This window comes from Denticeps clupeoides, chromosome 10 (assembly GCF_900700375.1).
Source record: "Denticeps clupeoides chromosome 10, fDenClu1.1, whole genome shotgun sequence".
NCBI lineage: Eukaryota > Metazoa > Chordata > Actinopteri > Clupeiformes > Denticipitidae > Denticeps > Denticeps clupeoides.
The window spans coordinates 13,133,903-13,152,007 of record NC_041716.1 but is presented as its reverse complement, the minus strand read 5'-3'; the positions used below and the strand labels follow the sequence as shown (position 1 = coordinate 13,152,007).

General features: G+C 42.6%; 1 protein-coding gene across 10 annotated transcripts in view; it reads left to right on the top strand.

Moving 5' to 3' along the window:
- LOC114798682 (ERC protein 2) overlaps positions 1 to 18,105 on the top strand; it is a 159,880-nt gene that overhangs the window by 88,683 nt on the left and 53,092 nt on the right. For 9 of the 10 annotated variants that reach the window (XR_003751089.1, XM_028994581.1, XM_028994575.1 and 6 more), the window contains 3 exons: positions 394 to 478; positions 7,970 to 8,116; positions 11,179 to 11,339. Coding sequence is in view for 9 of the 10 variants with exons in the window: in XM_028994581.1 (XP_028850414.1) it covers positions 394 to 478; positions 7,970 to 8,116; positions 11,179 to 11,339 (393 nt within the window). In the remaining variant the exon portion in view is untranslated. The remainder of the gene's footprint in view (positions 1 to 393; positions 479 to 7,969; positions 8,117 to 11,178; positions 11,340 to 18,105) is intronic. The other variant, XM_028994578.1, reaches the window with a different exon arrangement.

Here is an 18,105-nt window from a genome sequence, read left to right as displayed (position 1 = left end):
TTTCAAATGGCCTTCATGAAAATGTGCTATGATCAGTGTGGCATGTGTAACTGTATGTGTGCATGTGCATTTTTCTACCAAATTATCATATCTAGACACCCAATCATTGTATTTATTCCCTTTACTTACTGTATTAATAAAAGGTAGGTAATGAAAAAGTGGGCAGAGCTGTCTAGGGTGCTGATTCCTGCATCTTATGGGGTTAACTGAGACTGAAGTTCAGCAACTGCAGTCTACTGTATGTAATCATGAACCCCAAATGCTTGCTTCTGGGTCTAACCTGCATAATGGAAATGCTGTGCTGATGCTTTTAAAAATGACAGTGGAAGAATGACACTCTGTTCTGAATTCAGTATGTATTTGTCTATGTGTGTGTGTGTGTCTTGCTTGTAGGCAAGCCAAGCTGCCCAGTATGAAGCCCACTCAACTAGCTGACAAGAGAAGAGATGGACTTACAGAAGGACCCCCACCTGCACAAGTCAGTATATAAAGATACCACATATGTGCACTAGGGCATTAATGCAATTTTTTCAGATCAACTTATGCGTCAATAAAGTCAGAATCAAGTTGACATGATGTCATTTTCGCATTATTTAGTCCGCTTTGGTGCAGTGCGGCAAAATGATCAACGCTGCTGCAGACGGAGGAAACGGGAGAAGTGCTTACCTCACCTTACCACATCAGTTTTTCTCCCATGCGCCATGCTCCTGGCATTATCCGCCGCCACTTCCTCTTCTCTGTGCACATCACCAAGGCTAAATAATAATCCTCCTGCCAGCCTGAATCGACGGAGGGTGGCATGCGACAGGTTCAGTTCCACACTAGGCAGGATTTAGCTGCTCACAGTACTGGGAGGGTAGCTCACATTGCTGCATCTTTAGGCGTTTAGTTAATTGTTTGACTAACTGTAAAGACAAAAAGAGAGAGGAAACGACTTGTGCCTCTGATGTTGACACATTAATGAACCAGCTTCTCTGTACATGCCCTTTACACACACACACACACACACACACACACACAATATGTACAATCACTTTCTCTCTAAACTTTTCCTCTTTGTGTTTCATTGTGTACACTCTCTCACTGTCTTCACTGTTCATCGTCTTCTCCATCATTTGATTTACACTGGTGCCAATGGCTACATCTGATTCACCCTCTCCTCCTCTCCTCTTTTTTTGTTCCTTTCATAGCTCGTATAAAGTTTGTCCACAGCATGTTCTCTTCCTTTAACAGTGGTCAGTGACTCCCTGGGGGAGCGAGTGAGCAGATTACAGCCTGTAACTGCACACATTTAAGGTGGATCTATAAGACATTATATATTCCTAACAAAGTGGCCTTTGAGTGTACAAGCTTAGGAATTGCAGTGGTGGCAAGTGTATCAGAGATGTATTTGTGTAAGAGCGAGTGTGTGTGAGACCAAAAAATAACAATGCATAATGTGAGTGCATGTGTGTTCACGCATCACTGTGTGTATGTGTGTACATGTGTGTTTATTTAGCTACCACAGTGCCTCTCATCTTCTCAGAGAGCTGTAAGTGGAAGAGACAGCGATTTAGTCTGACAAAAATCAGCTCCAAACTCATTGCGGCTACACACATTCAAATGGCCCCTCAGGGAGCAGGTGTTTGGAGTTCTGTGTGTGTGTGTGTGTGGGGGGGGTCTTTCCCCAGCTGTGAGGAGCAGCTGATCCGCTCAGCTGTCGGGTGTGACGGAGCAGATTTAACCGGTCTACCGGATGCTCTGCAGAGATGCGTGAGACTCTTGTCCGGTAAAAACATTACCTTTACCTCTAGAGGTAAATTCAGGACTCTTTTTTTTTCACTTAAGCAAACTGTGGTATATAATTTAAAAAGTTCTTATGATAGTTTAGATGATTTTTATGTAGTTACTTTCAGAGATATAAGCATTTATTGTTATAATATGAATTTAGGTACAAGTAATGCATATACAGTAAGGAACATTTCAAATTTTGAACGTTCAGCTACACATATTCAGCCAGACCTGTTTGCTACCAGAAGACCCTCCCCAAGTCAAATTCCAGCTTTCAAACACCCGTATCTCATGTCCGCTGCATCCCGCATGTTTATTTAACTTGGGCGGAATGCAGTCGTGTACTGTAGGTCTCTACTTTTAGCACTCATGTTGTTTTAACTCCTGTAACATGCAGCTTGGAAGAACATATATAAAAGATTTGATTTCTCGGGGAAATCAGCTAACATCAAACAAGATATGATTGCAGGCTTTTTTTCATGCTCACTTATTGCATTTGTCAGATGCCCTTATTTAAAGCGACGTACAATCAGTAGTTACAGGGACAGTCCCCCTGGAGACACTCAGGGTTAAGTATCTTGCTCAGGGACACAATAGGGATTTGAACCTCTTACTTTGTGGTTCATAGGCAAGTGTCTAACCCACTAGGGTACCACCACCCGGAAACACATAAACCGTTAACCATTAATTTAAGCATTTTAGTTTAAATTGTACATAATACCTGTAGATTAAGTGAAACACTGCCATAGATAATGGCTTACTTACTTTGCTTGCTTACATTATTGGTGAATTATAAATAAAACAGGTAGCCTTGATAAGGTTGTAGTTTCTGTGTAAACTCAGAATCAGTCAAACTATCAGTGCAGTGTAAATGTGCAGCATACCTGATTATACTTTAAATCGAAATATAAATAACTCTGTAGCAGTGTAGCAGTTTTCCCAAATGAAAAACTCGCTAGATAATCTGCAGTAGCCACGTATCAAAATCTACGTTTTATGTTATTATAGTCATAGCGTATACAGTTTTTTAAACTTGAAAGATCTTATTTATTTACATTTACATTTACAGAATTTGGCAGACACCCTTATCCAGAGCGACTTACAACGTGCTTTCAAGTTACCATTGATGAAGAGATCAATTCCGATTCACTAGGACCCCAACTATGAATACAACTTTTTATTCACTCTGTTGTAGATTCTGTACACAAGTTCGACAACAAGAAAGTTACAATTTAATCTAAATATTCTTTAAAGAGGAAGGTCTTGAGCTGTCGTTTGAAGGTGCTCAGTGACTGAGCTGTTCTGACCTCGAGGGGAAGTTCATTCCATAGTTGGGTGGCCTGGGTTCACAGATAAGGACGGATTCATCTGATATTGTAGAGAAGGAATCTACATGAGCGGGAAAGATTGCTGATGTGAGTCGAGAAGGAGAGTTGGTTGTCTATTGTTACGCCAAGGTTGCGGGCTGTTGCAGAAGGAGAGAGCTGTGAGTTGTCCAGGTAAATAGCAAGATCCTGATGTGGTGAAGAATCTGCTGGAATGAATTTTTCAGTTTTGGTGGGATTGAGTTGGAGGTGATGGGCTGCCATCCAAGACAAGATGTCGGTTAGACATGCAGAGATTTTGGAAGCAGCATGTAGGATCAGACGGAGGAAAAGAGAAGATGAGTTGTGTGTCGTCAGCATGGCAGTGGTAGGATAATCCATGAGAGGAAATGACCTCACCAAGTGATCTCGTGTAGAGGGAGAAAAGGAGAGGACCTAGTACTGAGCCTTGAGGGACACCAGTGGAGAGTCTACGTGAGGTAGAGGTGGATCCTTTCCAAGTCACTTGGTAAGATCGCTCATCAAGGTAGGAAGCAAACCACTGCCATGCTGAGCCCCGAATTCCAAGCCTCTTCAGGATTCACAAGAGAGTCTTGTGGTTAACGGTGTCAAATGCTGCAGAGAGGAGAATAAGAACTATTTATTAATAGTGCAAATGTTGAACACACTCAGAAGCAGAATGTACAATTCTGCAGCTTTGCAGGAGTTGCATTTTTTCAACATAAATATAAAACAAAATGTCATTCTTTTTTTAATGAGCCAGTAATTATGTTGTTATGTTGAAAGCGCGTTTGTGCGGAGCGTGACGCTCGCTCTGTTATCCACGCTGCATCAGCAGGGCCCGAGTGCAACTGGTGAGACCCAGAATTGCCGGCCACAGCTGAGTTTATGCAGGGGCAGATAGCATCACCACCGCGATCTGAAAAAAACGCGGGAGGCCAGAGCATCGATAGCTTCCCGTTTAAAACCACAGACGCCCTTATCTGTCTCTGCGCGCTGTACACACACATGTACTTCACTCTCAAACCACAGACAGTCTTATCTCTCTCCTAATATACAAACATCCTTATAACACACAGTTATAGTACCAGCATATGACAGCTCACTGCAGTAAGGATCATTTGTTTCCCTTTATGCTACCAGATGTTTGGATGCTTTATTTCTTTTAGTCTCGATTGGGGGTGGTTCAGCAGAGCACAGTGTGCTGACGGCTCTCATAGTGCACTGGTAATAGAGATGTGATTGACAGCCTGATTGAAACACAAGTCTGTTCACACCGTGAGTCGAAAGCCTGTACAAAATGCTAGACTACCACACACACACACACACACACACACACATACCAAACCTAACACACCTCTCTCTGGGAGCCTGTTTAGCACACTCTCCGCTGTCTCAGATTAGTGTTTCTGGCTGTGTTCCCGTGGATGTAGACTGCTGGGTTAATGAGCTGCTCATTGGTTCCCAGCTCTGTACAGAACAGAGATGATCAATGTTCACTGCAGCACGTACACACACAGTGTCACTCAAAGACAGAGCGATGTACAGAAGCTGCATGGCTGAAGTGCGTTGAGAGCAGACACAGGATGTGTTGGTAGTGATGTAGGTATGCCTATGTTTTAGTAAAGAGTGTGTGTGTGTGTGTGTGTGTGTGAGTATGTGTGTTGTGAGGTGTCCAGTGGAAATCAACATTCTCTCACTCGCCACTGGTTTATTTAACTGATTTGGTTTCCCCACATTACAGCCCAGTGGGGAGGATTACATAATTACCTCGGTCTGTGTGATGAAAGAGCTCTGAGCAATTATCTCCATCACTCCATCCATCCCTCACTCACTCTCTCTCTCTCTGCCCCCTCTCTCACACACACATACACTCTGTCTCTGTTTCTGGTAAGTAAAATCTGCAGTAAAATCATTGCTGGATAAGGTGTATGTGTGTGTGGGATCAGTTGATCCAGTTGCATTAAATTACGCTCAACCTGTCAGTTCGAATTATGGAGGCAGAGCGGTTACACACAGACGGACTCTGTCCACAGACACAACCTCACAAAGTAAACCGCTGTGCAGTCCCACCACGCAGGTATATAGTGGAGTAGCCCTAGCCCAGAAGACACTTGGAAACACATTGCTTTCTATTGCTTGTTTGGTTGTTTTTTTTATCTTTTTTGTGCACACATGTGCAAGCGCACTATATTGTGTATGAGTGTAAAGATTGCTTGGGTGTAGACATGTGCTTCTGAGAACTTCACAGATGTAGACACACTTGCTTCATTACCATATTGTGTAAACCCCAGTGGCGCTGCCCCCTGACCCAAAGGGGAGACGAGGAAATGACATCACCAGGAGTCCAGGAGGCAATTATTAGATTCAGACTATTTCTAAGGGATAAATATAAATGATATATAATGCATTAGCCATCAAATAACGATAATATAGAACCATTGAAAAGTAGTGTAGACCTTGTTTTCAAAGAAAAAACATGAAATAAGTTTGAACAGAAAAAAATTAAGAAAGTTATTGATAAAGCCAGCTAGTTACAGAGCAACTGTTCTAAGACTATTGCAAAGGGGTTTTCTAATAATTATGGATTTTTTTAAGTGACAGACTTGCATCCATTGCACAGTTTCTCTCTATATGTGTCAAATGCTTCATTCATAACAGCTATTTCCAGCTACCAAAGGCATTCACAGCAGTGGCAATGTCTAGATAAAACCTCTTGTCAATTTGATATTATTTTAATGGACTAAACAAAAACCTTTCATTTTAATATCTTCTAAAAAAATCTTGTGTTTTTAAACAGGATTGTGTGTGTCTATATATGTACTGTATATATGTTATGGTAGGTTTTGTGGCTTGTTCCCTCACTAATCTCACCACCCCACCCCAGTGTAGGAATCGTGTCTCTTAACATAACAAGTCAGCCCCTCGGTCCCAGTTCAGCCCTGTCTGCCAAGTTAGATTTCCGTGATGGAGCAGTACCAGCTTGTAAACATGATAGCACTTTAAAAATGCAACTTAGAGAGCTGACATTTTCACTAAAGCAGTCAGCGGTGCACATGGCATGATGACATATGCACTGTAGACCTTCTGTCTCATTGGAAATGAATGGAAGTAAACTAGGGAAAATGCTGCTGGGGAGTTTTCCGCCCTTCCTGCAGTTGGTGAACATGCCACCTTCAGCCCGAAGGGTTGCATATGGAGCTTAGTATTGGTTGCATACATGCATCTGTATGTTCAAAACACATTTTCATGTTGTTTGCACCACACATACATAGTAATTGACACCCATTGAAGTATGACTGGACATAACTGCACATGAGTGTTGTGTGTGTTTAATGTTCTCTGATGGCAGTAATTTGAATCCACAAAGCAATTTTTGCCCTTATTGACACAGATCCGACCATATAGGATGATGAAAAGAACCCCCCCCCCTGTAAGAGAGTGTGAACGTGCGAACAGGCGAGGGGGTGGAGTTTATTTTCTCTGTCTGATGTTTGGTTTCTCAGCTCTGTCACCTAAAGCCTGGATGGATCTTTTTACTCTCTGCTCTGTAGGTGTCACAGTCGAGGCTTTACCCAGACACCCTTCTCTCTCGCTCTCATTTCCTCAGCCTTTGCTTATTTTCTCTTATACATTAAACAATTTCCCCCTTGTTTCTCTCCCACAATGCAGATCTGGTCTCAGTGCCTGTCAGTCTTCTTCTCACTGTTTTCAGCATCTGTTTTCTGAAGGACTGAGAACACTGGACTCGCTCCTCGTCAGATAACCAATTGTGATTTATGCCCCTCCTCTGTCTGTTCGGAAGTGTTGCACACACACAACAATACTCTCACATTCACTATTACACACCCTACACAAAATAGTATCAATTAAGTGGCAGAATCACATAAGTGATTTATGTATTTTCATTGATATTTATGTTGTATGAGCACATTGATGATCCCCATTTAAAATGTTTGAAATAAAGTCAATGATATAGGTGATGATATAGGTTATAGATAAAAGACAGTTCACTTGTGTGGACTGGTGCCTGTTAATCAATTGAAAATTATTTGTCTATACCTAACACAAAATTCTATGTACCCAAATTGCTGTTTGTCCTGGAATAGCTCTTTCCCTAAGTGCATTTGCCCTTAGGTGAAGTGTATGATGGGAGAAATAGCTCCCCATTCATTTCAGTAGAGCTCCACTGAAAAAAGGCATCAATTGCAGGCTAGATGGCAATGCTGTAAATGTCATTTATTTAGCATGGTTTAGGTATTAATGTAACTCATTTATTAATTTTCTGGAGACAATCAGTTGATGACTGACAAAGTTCTAAGTGTTGTACGGTCCACAGTTAGATGAGCTATTTTTTGGGGTTCATTTAGGTTAGAAATTAATTTGTTTCACCTCTTGTGATCTTATTCCAAGACTAACAGCAACGGAGGTATATCAGATATCCGCACTCAGGGATTTTTTTTGTCATATTCTTTATTATGAAGTAATCACACTTGTCTGTTCAGACAGTTTATGTGTGAGCAAATGCTGAGGACTTTGATTAATGTGTGTTTAATAAGTGTACCGAGCCGCTTTTCACACGTTTCAGCTGTGTGGTCTCACAATCAAGTGGCATCATGTTAGAGCAGTTGGGAAATCTGACAGGATTTATATGAACCCAATAATCTGGAACAAAGAAAGCGCTCGAACGTGACCCCATGTGTCTTTACTGTATTGTGTTCACCAGGAATGTGATTTGTTTAGCAATTCAGCTCATCAGATCCGAACGTCAGATTGCGTCCCCCGTGGTGCGCATATGACCGTAGGACGCGGCTGGAATGCTTTTATTGGAATAAACCCAACCAACCCACCCCTTCCCTTCCTCCTACCCCCAGCTGAACTTTAACCAGGGTGCTGCGCAGGCCACTGTGGACAGGATCCGGGAGCTAGAGCGGGCACTACGGGACAGCATGAACACCTCTGCACACAGAGAGGCATTGTGGGTTCAGGAGGAGCAGGCACGCACTGCAGCACAGCGAGAGGTACACACACGCACATGTACATGTTTTGCATATACCACAGATATATATTTTTTAAAATATAAAAAAAACACATGTAAAGAAGCACCAATATACACACAAATATTCATACACTCAAATAGACACGGCACTCAAACATCAAAACAGACACTACTTAAATGTATTCACATATGCAGGAACACATGCTGTTTTACAGTATATAACATACTCATACAAATGTGTAGGTACGGACACACACACACACCTGTGAACACGCTTGCTTTCCATTACAAATGCCCACAGTGCCTGCACCTGCCTGCCTCAGGTGCATCCCCACACTGTCTTCTTTACTCCTGGTTGTGCTGATCCTGGACCAACTTAGCAATACGTCCCATCAGTTTGATGATAGTAATGGATATTCTGGGTGGGCCTCAGATCAATGTTGAAGGACAATCCATTAGCTTCACTAGTATTGATTTCTGACAGGCCGGTATTCAGAGCTCCTCCTTGTGGACTAAGATGGTACTGCAGCATGCTCTGCCTCAGCTTTTTCTCTTTTTTATTTGTCTTTTTAATTGTAATGTAATGAAATATTTTTCTCCACCTCCTCTCCACTTTTCATTCCTGCAGGATTGCCTGAATCTACATCTCCGGTCAACCAAAATGTCAGCATAACCTCTTGAGTCTTTGTGATTGAGTGTGTATCTCTGGATTATGTCTACTTGTATTGTACAGCACTTTGGTCAGCTTTGTTTTTGCATTGATGTGAAAAGATTTTCCTCCGTTCCCAGTTTCCTCACTGAACATACTAAAGCATATACAGACACACACATATATGCATATACATGCACACAGTTTTATTCCAGTGCTGACTTTAGGATTCTCAATGTATATATTGTTCTTGTACTTAAAGCTCAATGAGGTCAAAATTGTGATGACCTTTTAATGGTCCTCACTAGGAAAATGCAACAATAATAAAATTATTATATGTGGTTACCAAGCGTACGCTTAGCTGTAGGGTGCATCCATGTAAGATTCTTTATACAAATTTAAAGTGTACACATTTATGGCGTGGACTTCTCTGAAATGTAGCAAATTTGTGTGCAGGAGTGTTTTACAAAGCTGCTTGTTAATACATGCATCCTGTCTCTCTCCCAGTGTGTCCTGCCTTGCATTCCAGGTGCACACAAAAATGGAAGTGAGAGAAAGACAGAGATGCAGAAAGTGTGGGTGTGTGAGCCAGACAGAGGTAGGAAGTGATAGACCAATGGATGGAGAAAGTGAATCTCACTGAGCCAAATAAAGTTGGGGAGACAGGCTGAGAGACGGAGAGAATAAATGAAGCACACACCCGGTTTACTGCTGATGGTCCTCTGCACAACAGTGTTGTAGACCGGAGTTTCTTAACCAAACTGAATTTATAGTTTATTATATGCAGGCTGGCCCAGTAGAGCAAAGGTAGTCATGTTTTTTAAAAAAATGCTTTATGTGTACGTTCTCAGCTCAAGCACGAGGGAGATTTTATTACCTGTTCCATCTCTGATCAACATCTGGATACTCCCAGGCTGCACAAAGTTCAGTATCTATCAAGATTCTCCCTTCTTTTTCCTGTGTTGCTGTAGTACACACTATTTATTGGCAATTACATTCCCTTTTCCCCTCAGAACACACACTTTGTCAACTGTGTAAACCTTCGTATTCTGTACTTTAGAACATTTTTCTTTTCCATTATTCTTCCGTTTGACTGTAGAAAATACTATTTCCTCTCTTGTTCTGATCTGCTTCAGAGGACCCACTTTCTTGTTCTTTCTTTTCAGATCCAGCTCTGATCTTTCTCAAGAGACTTTACTGTCTCAAAACACAGCCAGGTTCATTTGAGTCTATTGTGAGAGCTGAGTAGGTTTCAGCCTGTTTCTCATGGTCCATAATTCATCACAATGCTCTTATAACATGGGTTTTGGTGAAATGCACCGTGGGTAAAATGTTGCCCTGCCCCTCCCTGGACTGCAGGCGTGCCGTTTGAACCGGGCCTCTGAACCAGGAAATGCCAACGTGAACGGACAGGGCAGATTTACGGCCCGCTGAGACGCCAATCCGCTTATGGAAGCGGTGTTGAGGATTAGCACTTTTCCCAAAGAACATGGCTTGAAGTGGGGCTGCATTAGCACGCACAGGCTAAGGAGCTAATCTGATCGGCCCTGCTCATTTGACTAAAACTCGCTGCATTTGTTATTAATGATGTGCCGATGAAGTGAGTTGAGTGGGTCTTTCTGTGATAGGCGGAGTGTGCAGTCTCTAATCTGCAGAATGTGTTGGTTAAGTTTGAAGAGCTGTGACTTGTGTGTGTACCTGTGTGCACAATTGTACCATCCTGCATTCACCCTGATTTCAAGTGTTGGGCGGGCGCTGTTAAGTTTGGGTTTAGTGGGTAAAAGGTCATGGTTGCGTGTTAGACGAGTGTTCAGACGGCGTTGGGCGAGGGCAAGGTGAATATGTGTGTGTGTTTCAACTGATCGATGGGTGTTTATGCGTATTTACCAGAAGCCAACTGTGGTGAGTAAAGTGAGTATCACATGAGTAGCACATCATCACTTGAGTGAGATTCACTCTGCCTACAGCTCATTAAAGGCCATTCCGCCATTTTCCGGACAGACAAGGAGATGGCCATTGCATAAATTCATAGTATGACCCAATGTTATTGCAACTTCCTGAAAGGGTTCATATATTTGCTGCTTTTCGTTTACTTCTAATGCAGATGTAAAGGTGTAGGCATCAGACTTTTCCATGTCTCATCTCATATTGGAAGGACTGAAAATGCCTCCCAATTAATGCATGAATTCTTATTCAGTTTTGCAGCTGCCTGTCATTCTGACACCATGTCTAAAGCAGGTACAGAGAGGCTACTCTATAAAGTCTGATATAAAAAAATATATCAGCTATAGATTTTTTTATGATTTGATTTCCCAGGATTTTTTCGACCACATTTCTTTCGTGAAGTATGGTTCCCCACTGTCCTTCCAGTCTTTAATGTTTCCTTTCTTTTCTTTTCTTTTCTTCTTTTTCTATACTCATCACTCTTCTTACAGTTGGAGGACCTAATGTCAGCTCTGGAGAAGACCCGGCAGGAACTGGACGTCACCAAGCAGCGTCTCTCTGTTACACAGAATTCACTGGTGGAACGAGATGGGCACGTGCAGAACCTCAGGCAGGAGCGCCGGAAGCAGCTAGAGGAGATTCTGGACATGAAGTGAGTATGAATGGTGATGTTTTCAGTAAACACCTCCTCGCTGTGTGGTGATTGTGCAGGTACAGACTGTAATCTATAGTCATTGTTCTTTATAATCACTAAGCTGCTGTATTTTATTCCATAGTGGAAACAGAAGGGACCGCACAATGTTATGGTTTAGGCTCAAAAGATACAGTGGCTGTGTGTGTGTGTGTGTGTGTGTGTATGTGTGTGTGGTTGATGGGAGGAGAGTTGGGAGAAAGAAAGCAGATGGTTGAAAGAGATACAGGATGAAGTGATGAATGGGATCAGAGCCTCCTCTCTGTCTGTTCCAATTTCCTGAGACTGGACCTCAGTTGACAGTGTTTTGAGTTGGGATCAGGTGGTGGTAATGTTTTAGTGGGGTGTGTGTGTATGTGTGTGTGTCTGTGTGTGTGAGATGCATTAGTGCTGTCTGTGTGGACTTTCCATGAAAGCTACAGTATTTTTTTTCACAGTTAGTGCATTTATGTGTGTGTGCGCTGAACATGTGATCCATATATGATGGGGCAGGTGCTCAGCCATGTGCTGAGCCTGGACTGTTGGCTGTTTCCTGAAAGACGTGTGTTTTTATTTGTTATTATTTAAGCATGTATTTCTTAAAAGTGATAAAGTGAAACTGTATAATTATTAAATATGAACAGAGGGCGCAGAGTAATGAATATGAGGATAGCAGCACTACAGTGCAAGGAGCGCTGAGACGAATGACCCCCCCATCAGCCCACCCTCCCCCACTCATTTTCTCTGGGTTTATAGGATTCAGGTGAATGTTGGGGGGTGTTTGGACTTTTCAGACATTCCACTGAGCTTGAGAAGATTGAATCTTACTTTTGCCTGTATGTGTGTGTGTGTGGTGTGAAAGGGAGAGAGAGAAAGAATTTGAGGATTAGAATCTTTCTCTTTGTAAATGTGTTTTGTGGGTAGCATTAGGACTGTTCACAGTTACTGTAAAACTCTGTGTGTGTGAGAGGGGGAGTACATGTGTATGTGTGTGGTCTTATTGAGAGTGTGGGAGTGACCTGCTCTATATATGCCTGCCAGGTTCACCACTCTGTGAGGAAGCATTGAGAAGAGACTGTGCCCCCCCTCCTCACACACACACCCAAAACCAATGAGGGATAAAAGATACCAGAGGTTCAGTTGATCAAACCTGTAAAATACACTGTTTCCAGTAATATTACTGCTCTGCTGGATGTCTTCCTCTAAGACTCATGTGACTCCTTTTAGGACCCCTAAATGAGCAATAATTGCCAGTTTTTCATAGGGTCTGTTGCTCCACATTACAGAAATGAAAATCTTAAATTACAGTGTAATTCAATGACCTAACTCTCATTCGCAGGAAATGTTTATAGATCAAGTGTTGCTTACACAGAATTCAAGTTGTGAATATATAACTCCACTCAAGCTTTCACACAACACTTGTGAAAATGTAGTGATTGTCATTGTGATACACTGCAAGACAGCACACGGTGACACAATGAAATGTGTCTTCTGCTTTTAACAGTCACCCTTGGTGAGCAGTGGGCAGCCATGACAGGGGACGGTGCTTTACTCAGCGGTACCTTGGTGGATCAGTATTCGGAGTGGCAAACTTGCTTAACCGCTAGGCCACCACTGAAAATCACTTTCTTTTAATCATTTCCATTTCCATGGTGGCATCTCTTTTCTATTTGTTATGTGCTTTGATTTAGCATTTTCTTCATATTTAAAATTTAAATTTTTCGTTAATAATTTTTTTTTTAATCTACTTTTGCATCTTTTACATCGTTTGTGTGTCCCAAGGTGTGGGAGGAGACACAATGTGTGAAGTGTGAAGAAAAAGCGAACAGTTTATTGTAGGGGTTACACAAAATGGGAAAAAAAGAGTAGAAATGAGGCACCACACATTGCTGCCACACATCTGCCTGCCAGTCCACCTTCACAAGGCCTTCATGAGACACAACGAGCTGCACCTACACCTACACCTTCCGGTGCTGATCCCTATCTGTGCCGAAAGGACCTTGGGAGGGAACGTGATGAGTGTGAGAGACCAAGTGCACACTACAGGATTGGGCCGTGGCAACAAGCAACACAGACAAAGGCACAGGTCCTAATACTCAGGGGAGGGGGAGCATGTTGCGAGGGGCAAGTCGGCGTGACATTTATATTTATATTTCGGAGGACTGTTTCTCTGCCCTTTCAGCCAGTCCAGTGCAAGTTCTCGCATTTTACTGGAGACTTATTTTGTGTAATTGGTGGTAGTAGCCTAGTGGGTAACACACTCGCCTATGAACCAGAAGACCCAGGTTCAAATCCCACTTACTACCATTGTGTCCCTGACACTTAAGACACTTAACCTTAAGTTGCTCCAGGGGGGGACTGTCCCTGTAACTACTGATTGTAAGTCGCTCTGGATAAGGGCGTCTGATAGATGCTGTAAATGTAAATGTAATTGATTTGCTTAACCTACTGGTTATGAAAGTGACCTCGTAATCAGAAGGTTACCGGTTCGAATTCTGATCCGCCAAGGTGCAACTGAGATGCCACTGAGCAAAGTTGATGGTTAAAAGCAGAGGACACATTTCTTTGTGTGCACTGTGTGCTGTGTTTCACAATGACAATCACTTCACTTTCACATTTCATACACATTCAACTGAAGGCTCTGAATTACATTCAGTGTGTGTGTGTGCTTGTCCCTGTGCTCGGCTCTCAATCTTTTATGCAATGCCATTGGCATAAATTTATGTCTCCTTGAAATTCTTGATGTAACATTTTATAATGGCTGTATTATACCCCCGACCACTGACACAACAATTAACACAGAACAATGGCCTGAGGTCATGCTGTGTGTGTGCGTGTGTGTGTGTGTGTCAGGAAGGGTCTGGAATGTATCACACCTACCTAATGATCACATGACAGGAAGCACTAGAGGAAGCTGTTGACTGACCTGTGTTAATGAGTGTGTGTGATGGGTGTGCAGGACCCAGCAGACCCTGTAGTTACAGCACACACACTCTCTACTTTAACCTGCTGTATAAATCTCCCACTAATTGATCAGGCAGGCCTTTTGGCCATAAAGTGTCAGCACATGTCAAGTTTGTGTGCATGTGTGTGTGATAAGCATGGCAGCCCTGGTTAAGCAGGGCTTAACACACTGAGAGTGTGTGTGTGTGTGTGTGTGTAACAGGTAAGAGTGAAGTTGTGTTATGGCAGGTTCTCATGTGGGGAGTGTGTGCTTCTGCAGGTATTTTTATTGCAGGGATCATGTTTAAGTGGCTTGGTGGCTTTTTGAAGTTTTATTTGTGTTTGGTTTCCCAGGTTTTTGGTTCCGTATGAGGGAACGATTACTGCTGACATGAACTCTGAGCAGGTACTTTCTGATCGCATTTTTAATTTGAGGAAGGCCAAGCGCTGTCTTTAATCTCAGGGTGCAGAGCAGCTGGAATGCTGCAGAAAGGCATTTTAACCCTCATGCCCGATGCCCTGAAACTCTGTTGGATCAGCCGGGTGACAATTATCTGCACGCTTTTTCAAGTTTTGTCAGGAAATGTGTTTAGCGTGCAGATTCCAAATTGTTGGAGGAAGCTGTGGACAGGAGCGGGAAAACAGACAAGATAATCAAGGGGTTAAGGAATTGGAAAAAAAGGACTGGGAAAATTAGGGAATCAGCTAATAAAAAATTAAACCAATATAGGAAACTGAATCTGAGAATAAAAAAAAAAATGTGACAGACTGGTGGCTGTAGGGCCAGAGAAGGGCAACTACAGGATCCTTAAAGGGCAGTTTTACAGGCACCGATAAACATAATCTTAGATAGATTTAAATATCAACCGTAGCCAAATAATACATGTCTACATGCATTTGATCTCCCCGGTTTTTGTGGAAATGTAGCATTGACCTGTTATCTTGACCTTGAGACAGGCTAATCTTGCTAATAAATATAGAACCCAGGTAAGAACCACGCACACCATCTGAAGAATGCATTGTCACGATGGTTTGACATGGCGAAGCAGTAGATCTGGAACGATCGCTGGACATGGCGAGGAAGAAGGACGCATACGCACAACGTCACAAAAAAGGGGTTCAATACATGGTGGACAATGGAGAAATACAAGACAGGACAATGGAGACATCCTGTAACAATGACCCAACAGTGAACAGACATGAACAGGGCAGCTTTCAGACACAGGTAAAAAAAAATCCGGAAACATTAACACAGGACAAACATGAAACTCCGGTCCGGGTCCTGGACACAGAGAAACCCCTTCTGGACTGGATCATGACACATATTACACTTTTTTTGGTAACTGTAGACAACTATCAGGCCCAAACCTGATAGATTCAAGCATTCAGATTCCAGCAGTTAGAACAGTTCTGTGATTCTGAGATCTGGAACCGCATCATGAGATCATGGACAATATTGGAATCGGCTTTAAGGTTTATTATTCTGCCGCTTTTGGTCAGTTCATTAGGGACTATGACCCTAAAGCTGATCAGCTGCTGTCCAGTCCAGTACAACAGTGAGCTACAGGCGAAATCCGGTGGCTAGCACGGTTAAATCCGGCCTGTGATGTCATGCGGCCTGCGTTCACTAGCGCGGAAGCTTTACTGTTGCCGTGCGTCCAGAGACACAGATGCCCACCTGAGCGCACACATTTCATGCTCGCTGTGAAACGTGCAGAAGATTTACGCGCAGGCCCACTCACGCGTGTAGGGTCTGGCAGGCTGTGATGAAAAAAAAAAATTGGATTCCCTCTCCCTGTTTGCCGCTGATAGGCTATTAATAATCATGCATGCTCCTGCCTGTGTCATTAATGATAATTACCCACATTGCCCAGACAGCTGCGGCGATTTATCTAGGCGCCGTGGCAGCGGCGTGAACTCGGCTCACGGGAGATCCATCGGTTAACTGCTGAGGATGTGGCGAGATGGAGAGGAGGGCGAAGGGCTGTTTGATCTGAAGGAGTGTCAAGTGGTTCGTTATTTAACTTGGACTCCTCTCTTTTAATCTAGACATTTTTTTTGTTGTCCCTTACCTGTATCGAGTTATTAGCACGGAACAAATATTTTAAAGCAGGTAAATAAATACAAATAACGACAAATAAATAAAAATGCATGAATCCATTGTCCTCGCCGTTCCAGTTAATGAGGTAAGTCGAAAATTGCATTTTCAAAGCATTAGTCGGGATCAAGTATGATTTTCTGTTTTTATTTCTCTCTTTGTCGTACATATATACAGATATACAGATACACAATGAAATATACTCAAACCTTACTCTCCCAGCTTCACTGACATGGACACCAATACGGATTTCATGCACTTTTTCATGGATTCTTGTAGCCTAAAATGACTGATTTCATGGCAACTTTACAATAAACAGTTGCATTGCATGCAAAAGATTTCCCTCTTTTTGGTATTTAATACATTTTAACAAATGAATCTGAAGCATTATTTGATCATTCATATTTGTAATATTAATAGTAAAATTAAACCCCTCAGTCTGATCTGTCTATTCTGATAGGTTGGTACATTAGGAATGAAAGAAATGAACAATCATGATATAATTTTGATCTGATGACTTTCTCAGGTGGCTTTTATCAGTTATAGTGTCAGAATAAATTTTACCATCTGTCCGCATCAGTGTGCTGGCTGGCGTTCAGGACACTCATGAAATGATTATCGTCCAGAGTAAACCACATTCAGTCATTTTAAATGACGGCTATTTAAATTAAGTTACGATATTTTATTTTTCATTGGGCCCTATGGAGTTGACAGCTTTTATGTTTGATTTAAGAACTGATGCGTGTGTCTGTGTGTGTGTGATCATGTTGATAACACGCACACACACATGCGCACACACACACACTTATGCGCACACACACACATGATCCTCACTCCTTCGCTCTATTCGCTCCTCCAGAATAAATATTTTTATGGAGTGGCTGGATTTCTGTTTTAACTTGAAGTTCTGCAGTGTCTGCTTCCCTCATCCTCTCCTCCTCCTCCTCTTCTCCTCCTCTTCTCCTCCTCCCACCCCCTATAACAAACCTCTTCCCAGCAGTGCTGGCAGCTGTACAGACAGACCGTTCTTACAGCTGTTTGATCTTTCTTTGGGGGGCAGGGGGGACACCCTCAGCTGTAATGAGCGCTGGTGGCCATCCTGCGCCCAGAGGAGGAGCTGTGAGACAGACCGACTGGCCAATCGGAGCTCTCCCTGCACGTGATTGAGAGAATCTGTCCATCCCCTGTGACATCCAGTACCCCTGGTCTGAGTTCAGTTTATCTGAAGGAGCACAATCTTGTTTAATTTGTTTTCAGGAGACTTACCAGAACGCCATTAAAATTTACAGCACAGTAAAGGATTGGTCTGGCAGTTGCTGTGTCAGGCACAGAGATCTGGGGCTCTGTGCTTTTCCCCTCGGCCTTTACTGCCGGGTGGTGAGAGTGAAGATGTTCATGTACAAGTCTTGTAGCTGATGCCACTTGAATTGATTTGAATATGAATTCAAATCAAAGATTGTTGGTTTTTCTAATCAGTGATCAAATTGTAATGGACATACTGTCTTCCGATAATGGCCTGGGGGTTTATTTATTCAAACATTCTGAAGGAGTCCTGCTGATCAAGTGCTGTCCGTTCACTGATTCTGTTTAGATCTCATCTGCATATTTAAATGATTTTCTAGTCTTGCCTGTTCCCGTATTTGTTTCTGTCAATTTTCTGTTGAGATTTGGACATTCTGCATATGCTCCTAACATGCCACAGTTTGC